We start from the raw sequence: 20,393 nt of genomic DNA, 5'->3' as shown, positions 1-20,393 counted from the left end.
ATTTTGCGCACAAATTAGAGCTCATTTTGTGCTTTTGCACCACGCACATAAAGAAAACTTTAATCGTCTTTTGTCGAAGGCTTCCTTCTTTGTCACACTCTTTGTGGGGCATTAGATTTTTCAAAGGAGAAACATACTAGAATTTCAACACTCGATAATTTTCTATTTATTGCTCCTATGGGTGTGAAATAACATAAAATTTATGATCAATTTTGACTATAAATTGTGAGAATATTTCATTCAAAACTGACGGTTTTTTTTCTCGTCCTCAATTTGCATTATCGTTGAGTAAAAATTAAAAGGGTAGAGATGAAGGAGATTAAAAGAGTATCAAGAAGCCGCCAAAAAGAAGTCGTTTTGGACCACTTTTCCGCCCACCTGAAAAATATGTTTCTCGTGTGGAGTGTCGCGTCAACAATTATTGAATTAAGTTTCCTCAACTCATCTTGAGTATTTAATTTGCAAAATCTTGCTTTTTTTCTGGCCTCATGTTTCGCCTTTCTTTGTCCACATACAATTTGTGACCAATAAAACATCTTCGCATAGCTTTCATATGCAAATTACCATCAAAAAGTGTTGTTTCTTGTCGTTTATCATGGGAGCATGATACTTAAATATCATCATGTATTTTATAATACTGATTCCATGACATGAAGACCACAACGAGATAGTTATGTTCTGCATGGAAGAGGAAGGGAGACTGAGGCATGGAAGCAATGGCAAATGTTGTTAAGTGGATCAAAAGTGTCTTGTTTGCAGATTAATATGAACACTCAAATTAATTCTTTGGCTCGTTAATACCTTGTCTCCATTTATTCACTGAAGGAGTTGATTTGGGAGAGAGCTTACAAAAAAATAAACAGTTCTGAGCTTCGAAGTCGCGATTTTAGTGTCAAATTTAATTATAATAAAGAAGAGATTAAAGACAGGCAGGAAATTAATCGATTCTACAGTACTTGACTAAATATAAATATCGAAATTTATGACAAATAATATAAAGAATACATTAAATGTTTTAAATTGTGAGTTAAATCGTGAAAACTTTCTTAGTTTTGTGTAGAATTAAAAGTACAATCTAAAAAACAACTTTAGCCATTACAATAAAACATAACAAAAACAGTTTTCAAGTTTTTTTTAGCGAATTAAAATTCTTCTAATAATTTATGTATAATTTTATTTCCATAGAAAATATTTCAAATTTGCTGAAACAGTGAAAAATAGAAAATAATGTTTAAGAGCTTTACATGTCGAGAGCAATTTTTGACAAAACTGCTCCCAAGTCTTAAAATCGTTTAAGAAGTCTAAAAAACATTGTACCGCCCAAAAAAATATCAAGAGCATAATTGTTTTTTTTTTTTATTTTTTCGTACTTTATAGGGGAAAGGCTCATAATTTTGTCCAGTTTCTTATTTTGGACACTGTGAGGATAAAATTGGACACTAAAAATAAATTGATTAAAATGATGGATTTTTATTCCAATATTTGATGAATAATGAATTCTATCTAAATATTTTTTCTTTTTGGAAGATTTTAACACTAAATACGTTAAATTTTGAATATGATTTGAGTTAAAATTGCTTTGTTGAAAATTCAGTCTTATTTGGCTGTAGTGAAGTACTTATAATGTTTCTTCGCTTTTTTTGAGTGATATTACTAAATATTCATTGAATATTGTGTTGATTCACGTTAGTAGTGATTTGTACATATGATATGAAGTGAGATTTGCCTTGTGAATTAGATTTTTCGTGTGAAAAATGGGAAATTTTTTAAGGCATTCACCAGTGAGGTGATACTCCTTATTTTGGACAGGTGTTTTTCTCACGAAATTTCGTGAAGTTTTAACTTTTGTGATGATTAGGTTGGACAAATGCTTGGATAAACAAAGGAGCATCATCTCTACGAAAGAGATGTAGCGAGAAAAGCCTTGAAAGGCTCCCGGAATGAATGATATGGAAATTTTCCGGGCTTCTTCTGATATTCTACGTTTCCCTTACATAAACAGGAAGAGGACTTGGTAAGATTGGTTCATGAAATGAAGAACAATGGGCATCCTCTTGAGGCGGATTAGCTGTCCAAATTTACAGCCAAGTTGTCCAAATTAATAAACAAGTTGTCCAAAATTCGAGTCAAATTCACCTCTACATATCAATTCATTTTTAAACGTCTTAAAACTAATTATAATAAAAACAAAGACAATAAACAGCTTGCCAAGTTTCTAAACAATCCTTCTGAAAAGAGAGTAACAAAAAGAGTAAATTAGTATTGAAAATATCGCTCTTCAAACTTGGAACATCGATGCTTATAAGCAGACTGGACAAAATTATGAGCCTTTACCCTATATAATGATCATGCCATACTTTTTGTTTCATGAATTTATTTTCAATTTAGTAAGTTACTTTAATTTTTCGAAACAAGTGCTTCGAAAATTAAAAAGAAATGAATTTGAGCTCCTCGCTATTTATCAATATTTCATCCCACAAAAAATTAACGGTTTTTACATTTGAGGAGTTGATCAGGTCGTGGCCAAGTATTTCTAGATTTTTGTAAGAAAAACAACATTTTTATATGATTCGCCAGTTAATTTTGAAAAAAGTAAGCTTAAAGTTTTAAGTTAAATTATTTAAAATTTATACCCTAGTGATGTTTAAAAAAAAAAATATTAAAGAAAGCATCAAAATTAAAGAATTTTAATGTTTTCATTTAAGAAAAAATGTAAAAAGTAAAGAGCTTTATGTATTCTTAGACTTATACAGAAGATTTTGAGTTGATTTGAATAGATTAGAAAAGCTTGGAATAGGGGAAAGTACTCTCCCTTCGAACGTTCATGCCTTCGAATAATGTGAATTTTCTTTTAGTTTTCCTAAGAGACTTACACATTTCTATTAAATATTATAGTTGGCTTATCATCGATTGCTGATAATACCGTGATAATTCAATGTAAATCTCTTATGAAAAACAAAATAAATTCACATTATTCGAAGGCATGAACGTTCGAAGGGACAACACTTTTTCCCCTATATGAAGCGTCTTAACCTTTAACTCAGAATACAGCATCTTTAATTTTGACACTAAACATTAAATCTTTAAGCTTTCTTTCTCTCAAGATTGTGGGAAAAAAAGGGTACACTTTCAGCTTATAAAGCCTGCAAAATAAGAATTGTAAGGAAAGAGTAACAGCTTTTAGGATTATCAAAATGTTACTTTTTTTTTTGCAGATTGAGCATGCCACACGATGATGATCCCAAATGTGGAAAATTTCATAACCCAAAAAAGCACAAGGACTTTATTATGTCTCGAATGCTGGATCACAATACTCATCCTTGGGCCTGGTCTGATTGCTCGCGCCATTTCATTACAGAATATCTTGAGTGAGTATACTTTGTGCCTTCTTATTTCCAATAGTCTAGGAAACATTGATCCAGTCAGACAGTTGGGCAGCCGCTTTTAATGTATATTTTGTGAAAAGAAATGGCATTTAATATACGTAGAATTGATGGGTGTCTGTCAGCAGATGGGCTGTTGCCACTGAATCTCATTAATGCGTGAAGCATTTAATGGCAAATTATCAGGAGTTTTTTTTTATTGATTTCCCATAAAATTATAACTCCCAATCCTTATGTGCATAAGCATCGGACGTCAACCACTAAATAATATCGGATATTCTTTGGTATCTTTCAACTTTTAAAAGCATTCTGTGGCGGCTGTTTTTCGCCACATTGATGATCAGTGTTGATGGGATTTACTTTTGAATGCTTTAAATGTGTAAAAGTCTAAAAGTAGGAGTTTCATGAAAGTACACAATGAAATATAGCAAGAATGAGTGATTTGAATGTTGCAGCCGGTTGAATGTGTGGAAATCATGTAATAAAATGCTCACATTTTGTCAGGCTTATTTCAAAATACAGAATAAAATCATAAAAGTGATTTTCCCATTAATTGTGGGCTTTTCTTGATGCCCCTGGTGCAAATGGCTTTTGCTGCTTGCACGTTGAACCTCATCTAAAGAGGCAAATAAATTAAATATAACCAGATTCTGAGATGCCAGATTTTATTTTTAATGCAACTCTTTAAAAGTTATTTTTCTTCTCAATGCTAAATCCCCTTGTCTTTTTTTTTTGGGCAGAGAACATTTGCGCAAGCACGTGAGGTAATCCTCCTATGACCCAAACAGCATACACAGTTAAAATCCCTGAAGTTCTTATAGCCCAAGAGGAAATCCGTTCACTTTAGTGAGTGAATTATGACTAGAAATAACTTTTTTTTTAATGCTGTGTTTTTAGTCAATAAAATTGGTGAGATTTTTTCCCACGAGAATATCGAATTTCCTCAATGCACTTGAGACTGTGAGACACTGAAAATGAATAAAAGATGCTTGGAATTTTAAAAATACACACAACAATACCTGTTCGATTATTAAAAAAAACTTTCTTCCCAATGTTTATTCACGCATTGTATTCTTCCACATTGACTTTTCCACACTGCAATCTGATTATGTTGTCTCAAGTCAATTCTCTCCATTCTTCGCCGTCTCGCAGACTTGTTCAGCGACATTTTGATAATTTCGTTTTAGCATTTTTAAAATTCTGCAACCTCTCGTGTAGATATATCTTGGAAGATATCGATGATGAGGAGGTGTAGAGTTGAAAGGGTTCAATTGTTCGATGATATCAAATATCCATACAATTTCCAAAACCATGAAATTCACGGGGGGATCATCGATGAAAATTTGTGCCCACCCACTTGGAAGACTGATCATTCTGACATTTCAATGGGAAAGTAATAAATCTCTCATTTCCTCCATAAATCCTCCTTTTAAGCCTCTCTCTGGTGGTGGCATGGAAAGTATTTTGAAAGCTTCAATGCAAAAATGTCTGTGCAGAGAATTTTAATCATACAATCCCTTCTTACATTTTTAATGCATTCTTTTCCACTTTATATACGCTCCATTGGACTTTAAAATGTTGCAGTATTGAGCTTGATGAGATTTATAATGGTATTTTGAAGAATTAAAAAAAAAACGGAAATTTCAATTGTGTCTTAAGTGCAATAAATTTATACTTTGTTGCTCTGGATTAAAGTTGAATTGGAAAATATTTATGGAAATGTAATACACGTGAAGAATACCGTTTAGGAAAACTTAAATTTTTCCAATTACACTATTGTTTTCAAACAATTTCAACGTATTGAAAGTTTTGTGCAGTTAAGTCTTTAATGTACTAAAATATATTCATTTGTACAACACAGACAGGTTGAAAATGTTTAAAACCAAATAATTTTAAAAATCTTAAAACTCGAGTGCTGAAAAAATTTTAAGTGTAGCAAGCTGACAAAGAGTTGTAACCAAAAATAGAAAGGCATAATTTGAGATTTTGAAGGAAGTCCAGGGACCAATAATAACGATGTCCTAATTATTTTGTAAAAACAAAATAAAATAGTGTTCTGACTTGATCAATTGTCCCTGATGCTCATGCTTTTCTTTCCATATCACCATCTTATCAAAATAGGCTTTTTCTTAAATTCAATATAAGCTTGAGAAAATTAGTGCATAAAGAATATTATCTAAATTAAACCAGAAATATGCTTTAAAGAAAACAATAAAAATTGAATTCGTTGTATTTTTGGACTAATTAAGCTTAGAATTTTTGGAATACATTCATAGAGTACAGAGAATTTCAAGACCTAACGATACGGTACAATACGATATACAAGACTAACGATACTAAATGCATTTAACGGATGTGCCATTTAGGAGAAAAATAACTATATATAGAAAAAAACAAGTTATTAAACTGGGTTAGTAAGTAATATACTTATACCACCCTACCGTAGTCTTATTATCGTATTTCCTAAAATGAATTATTAATTTCGATTTTTAATAAATACAAAATAAACACAAAAATTTTAAAATAATAAGAAAGAAATAATGTAAAAATGTTTTTAATTTTTGAAAACAATAATAATACCAAGTTAGTTCATCGTTGCATCATTTTAATTAGGATGTTGAATAAATTTTAAAGTCTATAAAATAGTATCCTCGAAGAAAGTAAAATGTTGTTTGCTTAAAACATTTAATAGTAGGGGAAAGTGACCATGCTTGATACTGTAAAATGATGTCCAAGGTTTGTGATTATTTTCTGATTAACACACAAACCGAAGCGATTCCTGCACTATGACAAAAAAATGTCTCACTTATTAGGTTCATAATCCCACCTCAAATAGTTCCTGAAAAACCTTAGATTTTCCTCAAGAAGAAAATGGAAATTCAGTAGCGATTTTTATACAAGTTGGGTCCGGGGCCTTCCTGTATAATAATTGATTCGACAATTCGGAGGACCATTTTCACTGCAAAAAATTCACCGGATACAAAAAATTGCACATCAATATTTAGACGAAACTCTAATCTATCTGCTTAAATCGTTTATATGACTGGTTATTAGTTTTAAAATCACTTTTATGTAATTTTTCTAAGCCATGTTTTTATGACATTAGGGCGCTAGCGAAAACCATTTTTCACTTTGAGTCCATGAAAATGTCATTATGCAACCTTAAAATTCAGGCAACAGGGTTGAAGATTATGTCAATTGTCGATAAAATTGGCGGATTGCAATATGTGTAATTATGAAATAATCACATCTAATGATATAGTTGCCACATTAAAATTATCATTCATGGACCCTTCTTAAAATATAGGATGGACACAAGTAGAATTTATGAATTTGTTACCACCCACAAAAACAGTGTCCCCCAAGTAAAAATATTTTTAGATAAATATTAGTACTGATGACCCCTCTATGTGCCTATAATAGTAGTTTTCGTGAACAGCGACATTAATTAAGAAATACTTATGAAATGTCATGTATTCAAAATACAGTTTTGGGCCTATTTTTGATTTTTGCTTCCTGAAACTAGGAAAAAAGAGCTAGGATCCTAATTTTTTTAGGAAATGTGAGGCTTAGCACCAGCTATTGAAATATATTGCGATGAGTCATAACTATTGATTAACATAGGAAAAAAATAGTTATTATCAAGCTTGGATCGTATCAAGCATGGTCACTTTCCCCTATTTATTGTTTTATGGATATTTTTTAAGTACACTGAAAGCAGCTGAATCTTTCGTACTCAAGACCATGTTTTCCGCTGACTTAAAGTTTGATCATCAAGTTTAGCCTGTATAATTTCTTAATAGGGGAAAGTGACCATGCTTTATACTGCAAAATGATTTCCAAGGTTTGTGATTATTTTCTGATTACCACACAAATCGAAGCGATTCTTCCACTATGATAAAAAAATGTCTCACTTATTAGGTTCATAATCCAACCTCAAATAGTTCCTGAAAAACCTTAGATTTTCCTCAAGAAGAAAATGGAAATTCAGTGGCGATTTTTATACAAGTTGGGTCCGGGGCCTTCCTGTATAATAATTGATTCGACAATTCGGAGGCCCATTTTCACTGTAAAAATTGCACCGGATACAAAAAATTGCACATCAATATTTAGACGGAACTCTAATCTATCTGCTTAAATCGTTTGTACGACTGGTTTTTAGTTTTAAAATCACTTTTATGTAATTTTTTCTAAGCCATGTTTTTATGACATTACGGCACTACCGAAAACCATTTTTTCACTTTGAGTCCAAGAAAATGTCACTTTGCAACCTTAAAATTTAGGCAACAGGGTTGAAGGTTATGTCAATTGTCGATAAAATTGGAGGATTACAAAAGGTGTAATTATGAAAGAATCACATCTAATGATAGAGTTACCACTTTTAAATTATCATTCATGGACCCTTTTTAAAATATAGGATGGACACAGGTAGAATTTATGAATTTGTCACCACCCACAAAAACAGTGTTCCCAAGTAAAAATATTTTTACATAAATATTAATACTGATGAACACTCTATGTGCCTATGATAGCAGTTTTCCTGAACAGCGACATTAATTAAGAAAAAACTTATGAAATATCACGTATTGAAATTACAGTTTTGGACCTATTTTTGATTTTTGCTTCCTGAAACTAGGAAAAAAGAGCTAGGTTCCTAATTTTTTCAGGAAGTGTGAGACTTAGGACCAGCTATTAAAATATATTGCGAAGAGTCACAACTATTAATTAACACAAGAAAAAAAAATAGTTATTATCAAGCTTGGATCGTATCAAGCATGGTCACTTTCCCCTACAGAAGATTTTTAATGAAGTAATAACTTATATAAGTGGTAAATTTAAGTAATTTAAATTTAATATAATTTCAATTCAATACATTTTGTCTATTAATGCCCTTGATATACTTGCGTCTTGAGTCAAGAGACGTCTTAACGTAATTATAATAATCAAATAAAGATCAGATTATATTTCTATCAGTTTCTGACTTGTCCAACTTTCGTCTTAAGCCGAGAAACGGCTTACTTGGTGGAAAACTGATGGGTATTTAGTCAAATCACTATTTTGATTACAACGACGTTAAGCCGTCTCTGGGCTTAAGTCGTAAGTGTATCTAAGGCATAAATATCTATACAAACCCAAGCCTTAAGTCAAGAGACACCTTAGTGGAAAATTAATGGAAATATATCACTATTTCGATAATAATTACACTAGGCTGTCCTTCCATTAATCTTCATGTCTGTGCAGGCCCTAAAGCCCAAAATAGACACAGGGATCGGCTTAGAGATCAACTCAAAAAATGAGGTTTGGTGTCTATACACTCAAGGATCAGCCCAAAATTTGGAGGATCAGGCTGATCTTCTAAATTCGTGAGGTCTAGTGAAATTACGGGGATTAAGATCGCCATTGCTGAAAATAATAAGCTTTTGGGTGTTTTTAGGTACTTTTTGAAATGTCTATTGAATGAAAAACATAGAGAGTAATGGTTGGCAATGTCGCAAAATCTTAAAATTAATTAAGATAGAAATAATTGGAAGGTCAGAGTAGGGGAAAGTGCCCATGCTTGATACAATTGGAAGCTTCGTAATGAATAAATTTTCTATGTTTCACAATATATATGTGACTCATTGCAATCATATTTTAAAAACTATGGGAAAGTGGCCAGTTTTTAAAATATATTGCGGAGTCACGTTTATTGAGAAACATAGGAAAAATTTAGTCATTAGGTATCAAGCATGGGCACCTTCCCCTACTCCTGTCTGTATGAAAAATTCATCGATATTTCACTTAAGAAGTATTTCAGCAATTGAAGTGGGCACATTTAGTAGAAATTTACGCAAAAAACGCTAATCCTTTATTCTACCAAATCCTTAGTGTATGATAGTTTGGGCTGATCTTTTACCGCCAAATTTTTCGAGCTGAGTATTCTCGAGGATCAGCTTGCGTCTATTTTCGGCATAAGAATCGAAAATGGACTTAGGGGAAATTAGGGTACCATTAAAATCGAATTGGGGCAGCATTAAAATGGATCCTTTTTCTCCTATTTTTACATTAAACTTGACCTTACCACGATATAATTTAGCTCTATAGAACAGACCAATTATGAAACTAAAATAGGGTCATTATGAAGGCTCAAAAAATAGGAAAAAAAAATCCAATTTCAAATCTTTCTCAATTCAAAGTTGCCCTACTATCGCCTGTAGTCTGATTTTGGAGAATATTCAGCCTGTAATATTAGGCAATAAAGACTTATCCATAATGGCTCTGGCACACCTTTTAGATCAGAAAAATTTCATGAAGTCGAAATTCAAATCCCTTTCTTTCTCACATGCGTTGCATATGTCTATCTCATTCTCTCGCACTCTTCTTCTTCTTTCAAACATCACACCAAATTTAATTTAGCTCAATCAAATTTGGTATGCGAAAGAATGAGATAGTTCTGTGCAAAACATATGTGAGAAAGAAAGGGATGCGAATTTCGACTTAATGAAATTTTCCTGATCTAAAAGGTGTACCTGAGCCAAGACTGTCATACACTGAGGATTTAGGATTATCGATTAGAGGTGCTTTGTATAAATTTCCTTTGACTAATCCTTCATTGCCAAATTTGACAGGCTATTTTTAAGGATCACCCTGAGCCTCTTTGGACTCTAAGTGAATCTCCTTATCTCTAACCATCGCTGTATTAGCGTTATGTTCAACCCCAGAACTCATCAATTGAAAGATTTTTTCACTGGTTATGTTCAGTCTTGTGACGCTTTTGTGACTAACTTTCTACTCGCATCCTAATTAGAAAGTAAGGAACTACTCTGACGATCTTTATTCTGTAATATGTAATAAAAGTTTACATCGTAAGTTTAACTATTCTTATGTCTAACAGTCCTGATCAAATTGAAGCAGTTGCATACGATATACGCAAAGTATTAAATCATGAATAAAATCCAGTTCAGAAAGTGAGTTTCATAGAAAAAAAAAGCATAGCCTAGATTTTCTCCTAAAGTTTCAAGAAATAATTAATAATATTTTTTCTATGAATACTTTTCCCAATTTCTCAGGCCATTCCATTTAGAGATGATGAAATGGCTTTTTCATGTAAGCCTTTTTTCCGTCTCGTACAATCGGATTTGGTAATGACAACTTTTTACCTGTGCAAAATAATCTGGGAGCAATTGAAGGAATTTCTTAAATTGCTCACTTTCTTTCTCGTCAACGTGATTTACATTGTGAATTTGCAATGTTGAAAATCTTGTCAATTGGGTGGAATATTTGCAGAGTTGAAAAAAAGTTAAAGTCACTTATCGTGATCTTGTATCTTTGTGATACAAGAAGACAGTTAAAAAATATTTATATTATAGTAAGGTCTGTCTGGCTCAAAAATCACGTCTGAGTTATTAATCAAGTTTTGACAGGCACTCGAGGAATCATTAATTTTAATGTAGCACAATTTCCAATGAAATTTGTGTACACAACATTACTGTATGTTTTTGTCCCAAAATCATACAGAAATCTTATCACTTGCACAATAATTCCTAACTCAATGGAGGTTCTTTCTATTGGTCAGTATTTTGATTGGATACCACGCACTTTTCTGTATGAGTAGTTATCAAAATAAATGGTCCGTTTTGCTGTTGGTGCCTTGAATACGTAAACATTGAAGCATGGATCAATTTAAAAAGTGTTGAGTGGAATTTCTTGCCGTGTTTCAACGATTTTTTTTTTAAATGCAACACAGACCTCCATCAATAATAATAATTTTATATGGTGGAATCTAATTAATTGCAATTATGTTGGTGAAGTGAAATGATTCATTGGTATGTTTGTCATTGATCTCAAAATCCAATTTTTATAACGTGGTGAAAAGACAAGTTTCGATAATTAATATGTTGTTTTTATATCCCAAACGAGACGCCTTTTATTAACACAAAACACCTCATGCCGCGCGAGCGAAGATGTTTAGTTTGAAAAATTAGTTGTCCGGCAAGTGGCATAGACTGTTCTATGCTACAACACTACAAACATGATGAAAAATTTAATATGTAACAAAGTCTTTGGTGCAGTTTTGTTAATGGAATTTTAAATCATTCTTGACAGAAAAAAACACGGAAATTGCATGCTGAACAAACCGGAGCGGGATATGATAGAGCCTAGTAGTGGCAATGCAATGTTGGCTGGAGAGAAATTTACAGACAATCAGCAATGCGAATTGGTATTTGGGCCAGGCACTAAGATTTGCTCCTACATGGTGAGTAGATGAACTATTTTTTTTTAATCTTATCAAGTGTTCTCGATTGAATTGATTTGTACTAGACCCCTTTGCGTGTACTTCTTGACCATCAGCAATTTTGACCCATTCCCAATTGACAGCTCCCAATGAATTCTATCACGCGAGATTCAAATTCAGATCAATTTATTCACTATTTCCCCATTATCTGTGCAAGAGATATGCAAATTTCTTGCTTCAAATAGTACGACGGAGGCACTTTACTGTAGTCGTGATGTACCACACATGTTTTTTTTATCTATTTCAAATCGTCTTCGTAAATGGCATATTAAATTGTTGATTGTATATAGTAGAGATGATAAAAATTAATGTTCATTGTAATATTTTAAAAGTAGGAAGATCTTGCTGTTATAGAAAGATTAATGGTATATTTTAGCAAGAATATTTAATTTCTTTAACTTAAGGAGGGAACAATAGGAATTCATCAATTTCTAATTCTAATCATTTAATCGTCACTTTACCTAGAAAGGATCATATTTTTAGCAGTTTAGTGGTTTTATTTTTATGTGTTTTGTGTACTTTTTAAATTACTGAAATTACTAGGGTAAATGTCCTAATTCAAAACCATTTCCAGACGCTTTAACTTTGACAGAAGATTCAACACATTAAGTTCATATTTTTTCTGAAGAGAATTAAATAAATTTGCTCCCTGACTTTTCTAGAATCTTACTGTTTAGTAAAAATTCTTTAGATATAATTTGAAAACTTCTTAAATACGAGAAAAATACGCGAGTGTAAAATACCGCGACGAAAGGCTTCCAAAACCTTGTTGAGTTGCTTTTGAGTGCAGGATTTGTTCTTATTCCTGGTCTTTTCTCCTTTCCCATCTAAAACAATAAGAAAATCTCTCCAAAAAAAATCATATTTCCGGGGTTTCCTATTGAAGCATTTGCAGACACTTCAGGAAAACCCTTTTTGTTCATGAAATAGGTAATTATTTCATTTGAAAACTTCACGTACCATTAACAATAAAGATTAGCACTTAATTTAACTAAAATTAGCCAGAAATATGACATAAATGTTAAACAAAACGAATAAACAACAGTCACTTCATTGTGTTTTTCATTGGAAAACATGGTAGATCTATGAAAAATTCAATGTTGAAAGGTACATTTTTAATTTTTCTGAGAAATTAACAATTTAAAATTTGTGTATATGAATGAATATTCGCTTTATTTGGAGCAAAATTAACTAAATAATGGAACTGAAGTATAGAAAATATATAAATATAGTAAATTTAGTACTGTATTTATCATGAAAACAGTGACGTTTCCATTTGGAGTAGCGAAAAATTCCCATTTGGAGCAGGTTTTGAATTAGCTTAATTTACCCTAGTATTCATAGTGTAGTAAATACACAACATATCTTTATGTTTTATTTCTGTATTGTTATTATTATCAATACTTTAAAGGGGTGGCAAAGCATCCCAGACTTTGCGAAATACTCGAACTCGTGACTTAGATACTTATACCTCAAAAGTATTTTCGCATCATTTACCGTTTTTCGGTTCTCCACCGATTTGAACCGATTAATCACTCAAAAGATCCCTAGAATAGTTTTAAAAGTAATAGAATTGATTTTCAGATAAAAATTAGTTATCGGCTATGAACCGTTCAGAACCGATTAGTACCGGTTCAGTTTCATAGAAAGTTCCAAACCAAACCTTTCCAACGAGCCCAAATGTGATACCATTCGCTTGATAAATGCACTCTCTAGGGTCTTTTTAACCTTTGACCTTGAAAAACCCTTATTAGGAATGTTTCAAAGGTATTTTCGTCTAAGGACAAAATGTCCGCTTGGGTAATCTCTAAAACATATCGTCAGTTGGATCAGCAATTGTCGTAACTTCCTCATCCCCTCATCAGCACTTCTACTAACAACATGGAAATACACGCATTATACAAGAACTGCTGATGAGGTGATGAGAAAATTACGACAATTGCTGATCCATCTGACGATATTAAAAAAAATGAAAAAAATCGCACGACACGCTTTCGAACCATAAAAAAACGATTTTGAAGGAAAAGGTAGGTTCTGCTTTTTCTCAGAGCGGAGTTATAGTGGAAAAAGTCCTCATTTTATATGGGGACTGCTAGAAGGAATGGTTTGAGGAAACGTATATATACATACACAGTTAAGAAGCCTTCCATTGCCCTTGATCCTATGCCAAGTTTCTGATTTCTACTTCTTTTCACAGAGGAGTTATAGTAGAAAACGTCATTATTTTGTTAAGGAATCTTTCATAAACGTTGATCCCATACGAAGTTTCAGCTTTCTACTTCTTCAGAGGAAAGTTGAAATGAAAAAAATTCCACATTTTGTATGGGGTCTACTGGAAGGAGAAGTCGGGGGATGGAGTACTATCCATGGATAAATAGCTTAAATCATACATTGACCCCATACCGAATTTCATCGTAATCGGTTCGGCCGATCTTGAGTAATTCGAAGTCAAAATAGTATTTTTTTCGAAAGGATAAAGGCGTTTTTACAAGGACTCACGGCAAATATCGTCCTGTGTCTCGGTAGTTTTTCATCTTATACCATTACCTATAGAATGAGCCTAGTCCCATCTGTGGTCGCCACATAGACCAACTCCCATACATTTTTGCCCAATGTCCTTTATCAAGACAAAAAGCCCTGTCCAAATTGTACCATATTGTCCAACTTGTACCACTGTCCAACTTGTACCACTGTCCAACTTGTACCACTTTATCCTAACTAAAATTAATTGCCTCCGCGACATTCTTTTGCTTCCAAATCTAATGTTATTATTTGTAAGAGGATAGAAATCTTTCAAAATTAATTAATTTCACCCATAAAGAGTGCAAAATTGTGAATACATCTTGGTAATTACTCCATTATCTCACAATTCTCCGTGTTCTCGGTGTCATGAAGCCCGTCTGCAACTCCCTGTGGTGTACAGCAGGAGCTACAGATGTGGAGGGATGTCGTACACAGGCGATGCCATGGGCGGATGGAACCAAATGTGGCGAAAATCAGTGGTGTCAGAAGGCACAATGCGTGCATCGCAATAGGAGTGCCCTGAAGCCTGTGGATGGTGGATGGGGTCCGTGGAGCTCGTGAGTGAATGGCCAAATCAACGTTGATTTGATCAATTAAATTTCTACAATTTGCGAACATTTCAATTTTTGTAGGTATAGCGAATGCAGTAGATCTTGTGGTGGTGGTGTTCATGCCATTACACGCGAGTGCAATAATCCAGAACCCACGAATGGGGGAAAGTACTGTGTGGGTGAGAGAAAGCACTATGAATCGTGCAATACCCACAATTGTCCAGTGGGAACTCCGGATGCGAGGGAGGAGCAATGTCGGGAATTGGATAATGATAACTTTGACATTGTGGGGATCCCGAAAAATGTTAAATGGATACCAAAATATGGAGGTAGGTTGATAACGAAAAGCATTAAATGAGTTGTGATAGTTGCTAAAACAAGTGCAACAAAATTTTGTTGCATTGTTTCATTCGCAGCTTCACCTGCTGACGAGTGCAAATTGTATTGTAGAGTTCAAAACACCAATCAATATTTTGTTCTTAAAGATAAGGTGAGATTTTATCACAAAAATGACGCATGCATGGCTTTGGAAGAAGAGACAATCATGTGATGAGGCAAAAAAAAAATTGTGTGTGGTTTCAGGTGAAAGATGGAACCCCATGCTCATCGCAGAGCTTCAACAAATGCGTCAATGGGTTATGTCGACCAGCCGGTTGCGACAATGTCCTGGATTCATCGGCTGTCTTGGGTTTGGCTCCTCTTTATCCTATATATGCCATCGTATAGGGGTGTATAACATTGTCATCGTATTCAACACAAAAATCTGTGTTACTTTTTCTGGCTTAAGTTTAGAATTGCAAAAAAAGTCTTCTCTTCGAAATCCCCAGTTTTGGATGCTAGTTATACACCCCGCATATAGATTTTCTTTAACATCAGATATTTCATTATCCTGCCAATTGCTTTTGCAGATAAATGCGGTGTGTGCAATGGGAAGAATGACACATGTGAAGATGTCTTTGGATCGCTGAGTCATCAGCATTTCTCTGAGGATATCAGTAATCGATCGACCTTCTACTATCGAGTTACAATGATCCCCAAGGGATCCACGAATATCGAGATCACTCAACCCGGCTACGGCGACGATCACAACTACATCGCTCTGATGGATGATCAGGGCAATTACCTGCTCAATGGGGAGAATCTCATTACGCAATACCCCAAAGTATTTGCCTATGCTGACGTTACTTTTGACTACAATGGGGCCTATTCTGCCCTAGAGAGGGTCAATTCGACGTATGCGCGTCACCTGAAGCGCGATCTCATTGTTGAGGTGTTGTCGGTACGACCGATGGACCGAGACATTAGTGAAAATCTTATTCAGTATTCATATTCAGCACCAAAGGCACCTTATGGTGTGGAAAAGAGCATTCCACAGGTCACATCAACCACCTCACTCTACAATCATCATCATCATCGAAATATAATCCCATATCAGTGGAAGATGAGTGAATGGAGTCGATGCAGTCAGCTGTGCATTGGGAAGCAATCTAGGTCAGCGGTTTGCATTCAAATGGAAACAAATGCAAAAGTTCCCGCCAATTACTGCCAACATCAGCAAAAACCACAGGATGAGTATGAAGTGTGCAACATCGATTGTCGTCTTGAGTGAGTATCTCATCTTCTCATCACTTTGAAGTTTTTTAGGTGTGATTCCTTCTAATCACACCTATTGTAATCCTCGGATTATCTAAAAGTGCTCCGATCGAGCTGAAATTCACAGGGTATATGTTTTGAACATCCCTGATGCCGAAAATCATAAGCCGGCAATTTCGGGTCCGGCTGCCGTTCGGCCGGCCGTCCGTAGTTTGCAATATCTCTGGATTGGATAGAGATATCTTCATAAATTTTTTTTTAAAATATATCTACGCGCGCGTACGACGATTTCTGTCCTATTAGTTTTTTGAAAAACCGGTTCTAAACCGGTTAAAAATCACGTTTTATTGTTTATCTCGAAATCCTATTATGCAATTTTGAATTTTTTATGTTTATGTTGTAGCTCAGAAAATTTAGACCAATTTAAAAAAAAAATTTAAGGACATTCGTCTAGCGGTTCTCGAGATATTTCATTTTGAAGATTTCAATTTTAAGAAAATTTGCTATTAGCGTCAGGCGGGAAAAAAAGCGGGAGAAGCGGCGTCGAACAAGCTTTCCCCATATATATATATAGCACTGTCTCACTCTCCCTTTCTCTCTCTATATTCGAAGATTTGTAAGGTGGCATATATAATTCACGATCCGCGATGTCTTTCGCGGATCTTCGCGAGGCGCGAATTTTTTTCGCGGGGCGCGTGATTTTTTGCGGATTTTCGCGGGGCGCGTAATTTTTCGAGGATTTTCGAGGGGCGCCTAATTTTTCGCAGATTTTCGCGGGTCGCGTAATTTTTCGCGAATTTTCGCAGGTCGCGTAATTTTTCGCGGATGTTCGCGAATTTTCGCGGGGAGTGATTTTCTCGGGTCGCTGACAAAGGTTCTCAATGAATGTAAAGTTGAAGCCTCTATCTCTCATAGTTTCCGAGATAATCGACTTTAAAGATATTCAGACACTTTTATGCATTTCTCATCCAATTTTCCTCATTAATAACGATAATAAGTTACATACAATTTTAACGAAATTTGCATTATTTGTGAATAAATATCGTACAAGTTTGCCACAATCCGAATTTGCAACGAAGGAATCACACCTCTATAAGCTGATCTAGGCTTATCACTGGCTTTTTTTTCTTTGATGCAACGTAATCAAATTCCTCCTGTCTCTTTTCTCTGTCTCTCTTTGAACAATTAGTTTGGAACTCACCAAGTCAGATTGCTCTAAGTCTTGTGGGGATGGAATTAGAACACTCAAATACATTTGCATCCAAATTTATATTCAGTCGGGACAGAAGCATATTGTGGAAGATTCTCACTGTCAGCATATCTCAAAGCCGTCGACGGTCACGTATGAAAAATGCCAGGGAGCCTGCAAAGATGCCACATGGGCGTATGGAGGATGGGAACCGGTGAGTGTTTTGCTAAAAAAAAAATGCTGAATTGTTCCTTAAATATTTTCTTCTATGTGGAGGAGATTGATTACTTCACGTGGTCGTGGAGTGATTACTGACTGTAACATTTGGTTGTTCTATAAATTTTATATCATTTTTTTTTTATTAAGGTGTTCTTCTAAAACAATGAGTAATGTGAATAATTTTGATACAAAACCTTTAAATAATTCGCAATATTTATAATTCATGCATTTCGAAACGAAGCAATGAAATTTTCTCATATATTGTCAATTAATATGGCCGGGGTGTAGATTAACCCTTTAATGACGAGGCACTTTTTACGGACTGAAAATTAACAATAAAAATTAAACTGAGAAACATAATCAATGATAAGTCTTACATCTAACCTTGGAAAGTCCAACAGAGTCTGATTCGGTGTATTTTGTGCTTCTATGAACGATAGGGACAAAAATAGCCCAAAAATTTAAGTAATTTTTCTGACAATACCAATGAATAATATTTTTCACTTTAATGAAAAATATTACGTATGAATATTGTAGTTTTTATTGCCAAAAGGGGTTTGCTTAAAAAAAAATTAGAAGTATAAAAAATAAATGAATTTGAGAATTTAAAAATTTAAAAATTCGCCATTTTTGAGCTTAAATATTTCCTACATATCAAATAGCTAGAGACTTGTAAAAAATATTCTAGATTTCTTCAACCTTCTACTTTACAATTATGTACAGACATAAGAAAAAATTAACTTTAGGTAGTCAGGAAAAATTATATTCTTTATGGGACACCGGTGTTCCAATTGTCCTTAAAGGGTTAAAATCTAAATTTCATCAAGATTTGACAGCTGTCAAACTACCACAACTTAATTTTGACAAATCTTCTTTTAGCCTGAGGTTTGATCTGTTAACCGTGATTGTGTTAGAAATTACACTTCGTGGCTAATAAAGAGAAAGAAAGATTTTATAGCTGATAAATAGGCTCTCAGTCAAAATCCCGAATGGGCCAAAATTCCAAAAACTAAAATCCTGCATTCTTAAAAGTGTCATGGTCATAGCTACTCTCCCGATTTCACCCGCGCTTGCTGGAGCAAAGGGAAATTTTCTGTGTGTTGGAAAATTATTCTATACATTATCCTCCATATAATTTCATCCATTTCAGGATTTTGAACACTCGGGATTTTGGCTTTCATGATTTTGGCGTTCGGCATTTTGGTTTTCGGAATTTTAACTTTCGGGATTTTGGCTACCTCAGGATAAATATTTTTTAAAGTTATTAAGACTCTCCTTTGACAGCCGTCAAAGTTTTTCCACAAGGAATTCTACTAAAGAAATTTCAATAGTCGTTATATGTTAGGAATTTAAGGAGTATCATTATATAGTTATTAATAGTCTTAATAGTTAATTATTATTGCCAAATTTTTTTTAGAAACTCGCTAAATTTCTGCCTTTACCCAGAATTGAGCAGACAACCCTTCGCTATCTGTCAAATTTCTTTCTCTAAAATTAAAAGTTGTCATACGCTTTTTTGACAGCTATTTAAGTCTGCGTGGTATTATTAACGATAAAATTACTTAGATTTGCTAGTCCACCTAGGTCATTATATGTTTTGAAATAAATACCGCTCTGTTTAAAAATCAGTAACAAAACAAATATGTATTTAACAGCTGCCAAAAACCATAATTTGTATTTTTGACAGCTGTCAAACCACAAAAAGTAGATTGAATCACTCAAAGGATCCCCCAAAATATCTTAGGAGTAATATGTGTCGGTGGTTCCAGTGATAGAAATGATCTTAGGAGTAATATAATTACATTTCGGATAAAAATTAATTATTGGTTATGAATCGGTTCATTACTGCTTCAGAACCAATTGGAACCGGTTCAATTTTATCGGAAATTCCAAGACCTTTCCAGCGAGTCTAAACATGATACCATTCTGTTGATGAATACGCTCTTGAGAGCCTCTTTAAATCTTGTCCTTGAAAAATCGTTATTAGGAATGATTCAACTGGATTTTCGTATAATCCCCAAAAAGCATGGTTTTGAAGGGGACGGGGAAGGTTGCGGGAATTATCGCAGAACGTAAATTACCGATTTAAAAATTTACCGCTTACAGAATTGAGAGGTAACTCCTGAATTTAGTTATTTTAATTAGGTATCATATATAAATTACTAAAGAAATTCAATTAAAGTAACAGGCACTTAAAAATTAAGTTTGCATTCTGTTACGTTTAAAATTTGCAGAAAAAAAATGTTACAGAATTTATGGAACAATCAATGTTCATTCCATGTAGAACATTGGATATGATCTAGAAATCATCCAATGTTAAATATCTGAGGAAGACAATCCTTCTTCAGTTGAAATTGTTTATCAGTGTGATGTTCATTAACGCTTTATTCATGTGAGTTCAAGAGTACCAGGATCCAATGCCAAGTTGTCCTCCTAACTTCATTGACACACCATTTATTCGATTTTTGTACAAATTCATCAAATTTTAATTGAAATCTCTTCCTCAGATCATATAGAAGAAAATTTGTTTCAATAATTTTCTTTTTGTAAATATTTTTTATTTTGTTTCTCTTGGAGTTTTATTTTATCAAAACCATGAGATACATATTAATTTCCTTCCCCTCTCTGTGTGTATAAAAAAAATGCTTCTTTGACACTAA

General features: G+C 33.7%; 1 protein-coding gene across 3 annotated transcripts in view; it reads left to right on the top strand.

Moving 5' to 3' along the window:
• Nucleotides 1-20,393, top strand: part of LOC129807895 (A disintegrin and metalloproteinase with thrombospondin motifs 20) — a 135,483-nt gene that overhangs the window by 98,054 nt on the left and 17,036 nt on the right. For all 3 annotated transcript variants that reach the window (XM_055857513.1, XM_055857496.1, XM_055857504.1), the window contains 8 exons: nucleotides 3,216-3,368; nucleotides 11,469-11,619; nucleotides 14,554-14,738; nucleotides 14,814-15,061; nucleotides 15,149-15,222; nucleotides 15,315-15,420; nucleotides 15,641-16,337; nucleotides 17,515-17,728. In XM_055857513.1, the coding sequence (XP_055713488.1) occupies nucleotides 3,216-3,368; nucleotides 11,469-11,619; nucleotides 14,554-14,738; nucleotides 14,814-15,061; nucleotides 15,149-15,222; nucleotides 15,315-15,420; nucleotides 15,641-16,337; nucleotides 17,515-17,728 (1,828 nt within the window). The remainder of the gene's footprint in view (nucleotides 1-3,215; nucleotides 3,369-11,468; nucleotides 11,620-14,553; nucleotides 14,739-14,813; nucleotides 15,062-15,148; nucleotides 15,223-15,314; nucleotides 15,421-15,640; nucleotides 16,338-17,514; nucleotides 17,729-20,393) is intronic.

Source organism: Phlebotomus papatasi, chromosome 1, assembly GCF_024763615.1.
Source record: "Phlebotomus papatasi isolate M1 chromosome 1, Ppap_2.1, whole genome shotgun sequence".
NCBI lineage: Eukaryota > Metazoa > Arthropoda > Insecta > Diptera > Psychodidae > Phlebotomus > Phlebotomus papatasi.
Note: the sequence above shows the minus strand (reverse complement) of the source record. Positions and strands in the feature narration are given on the sequence as shown.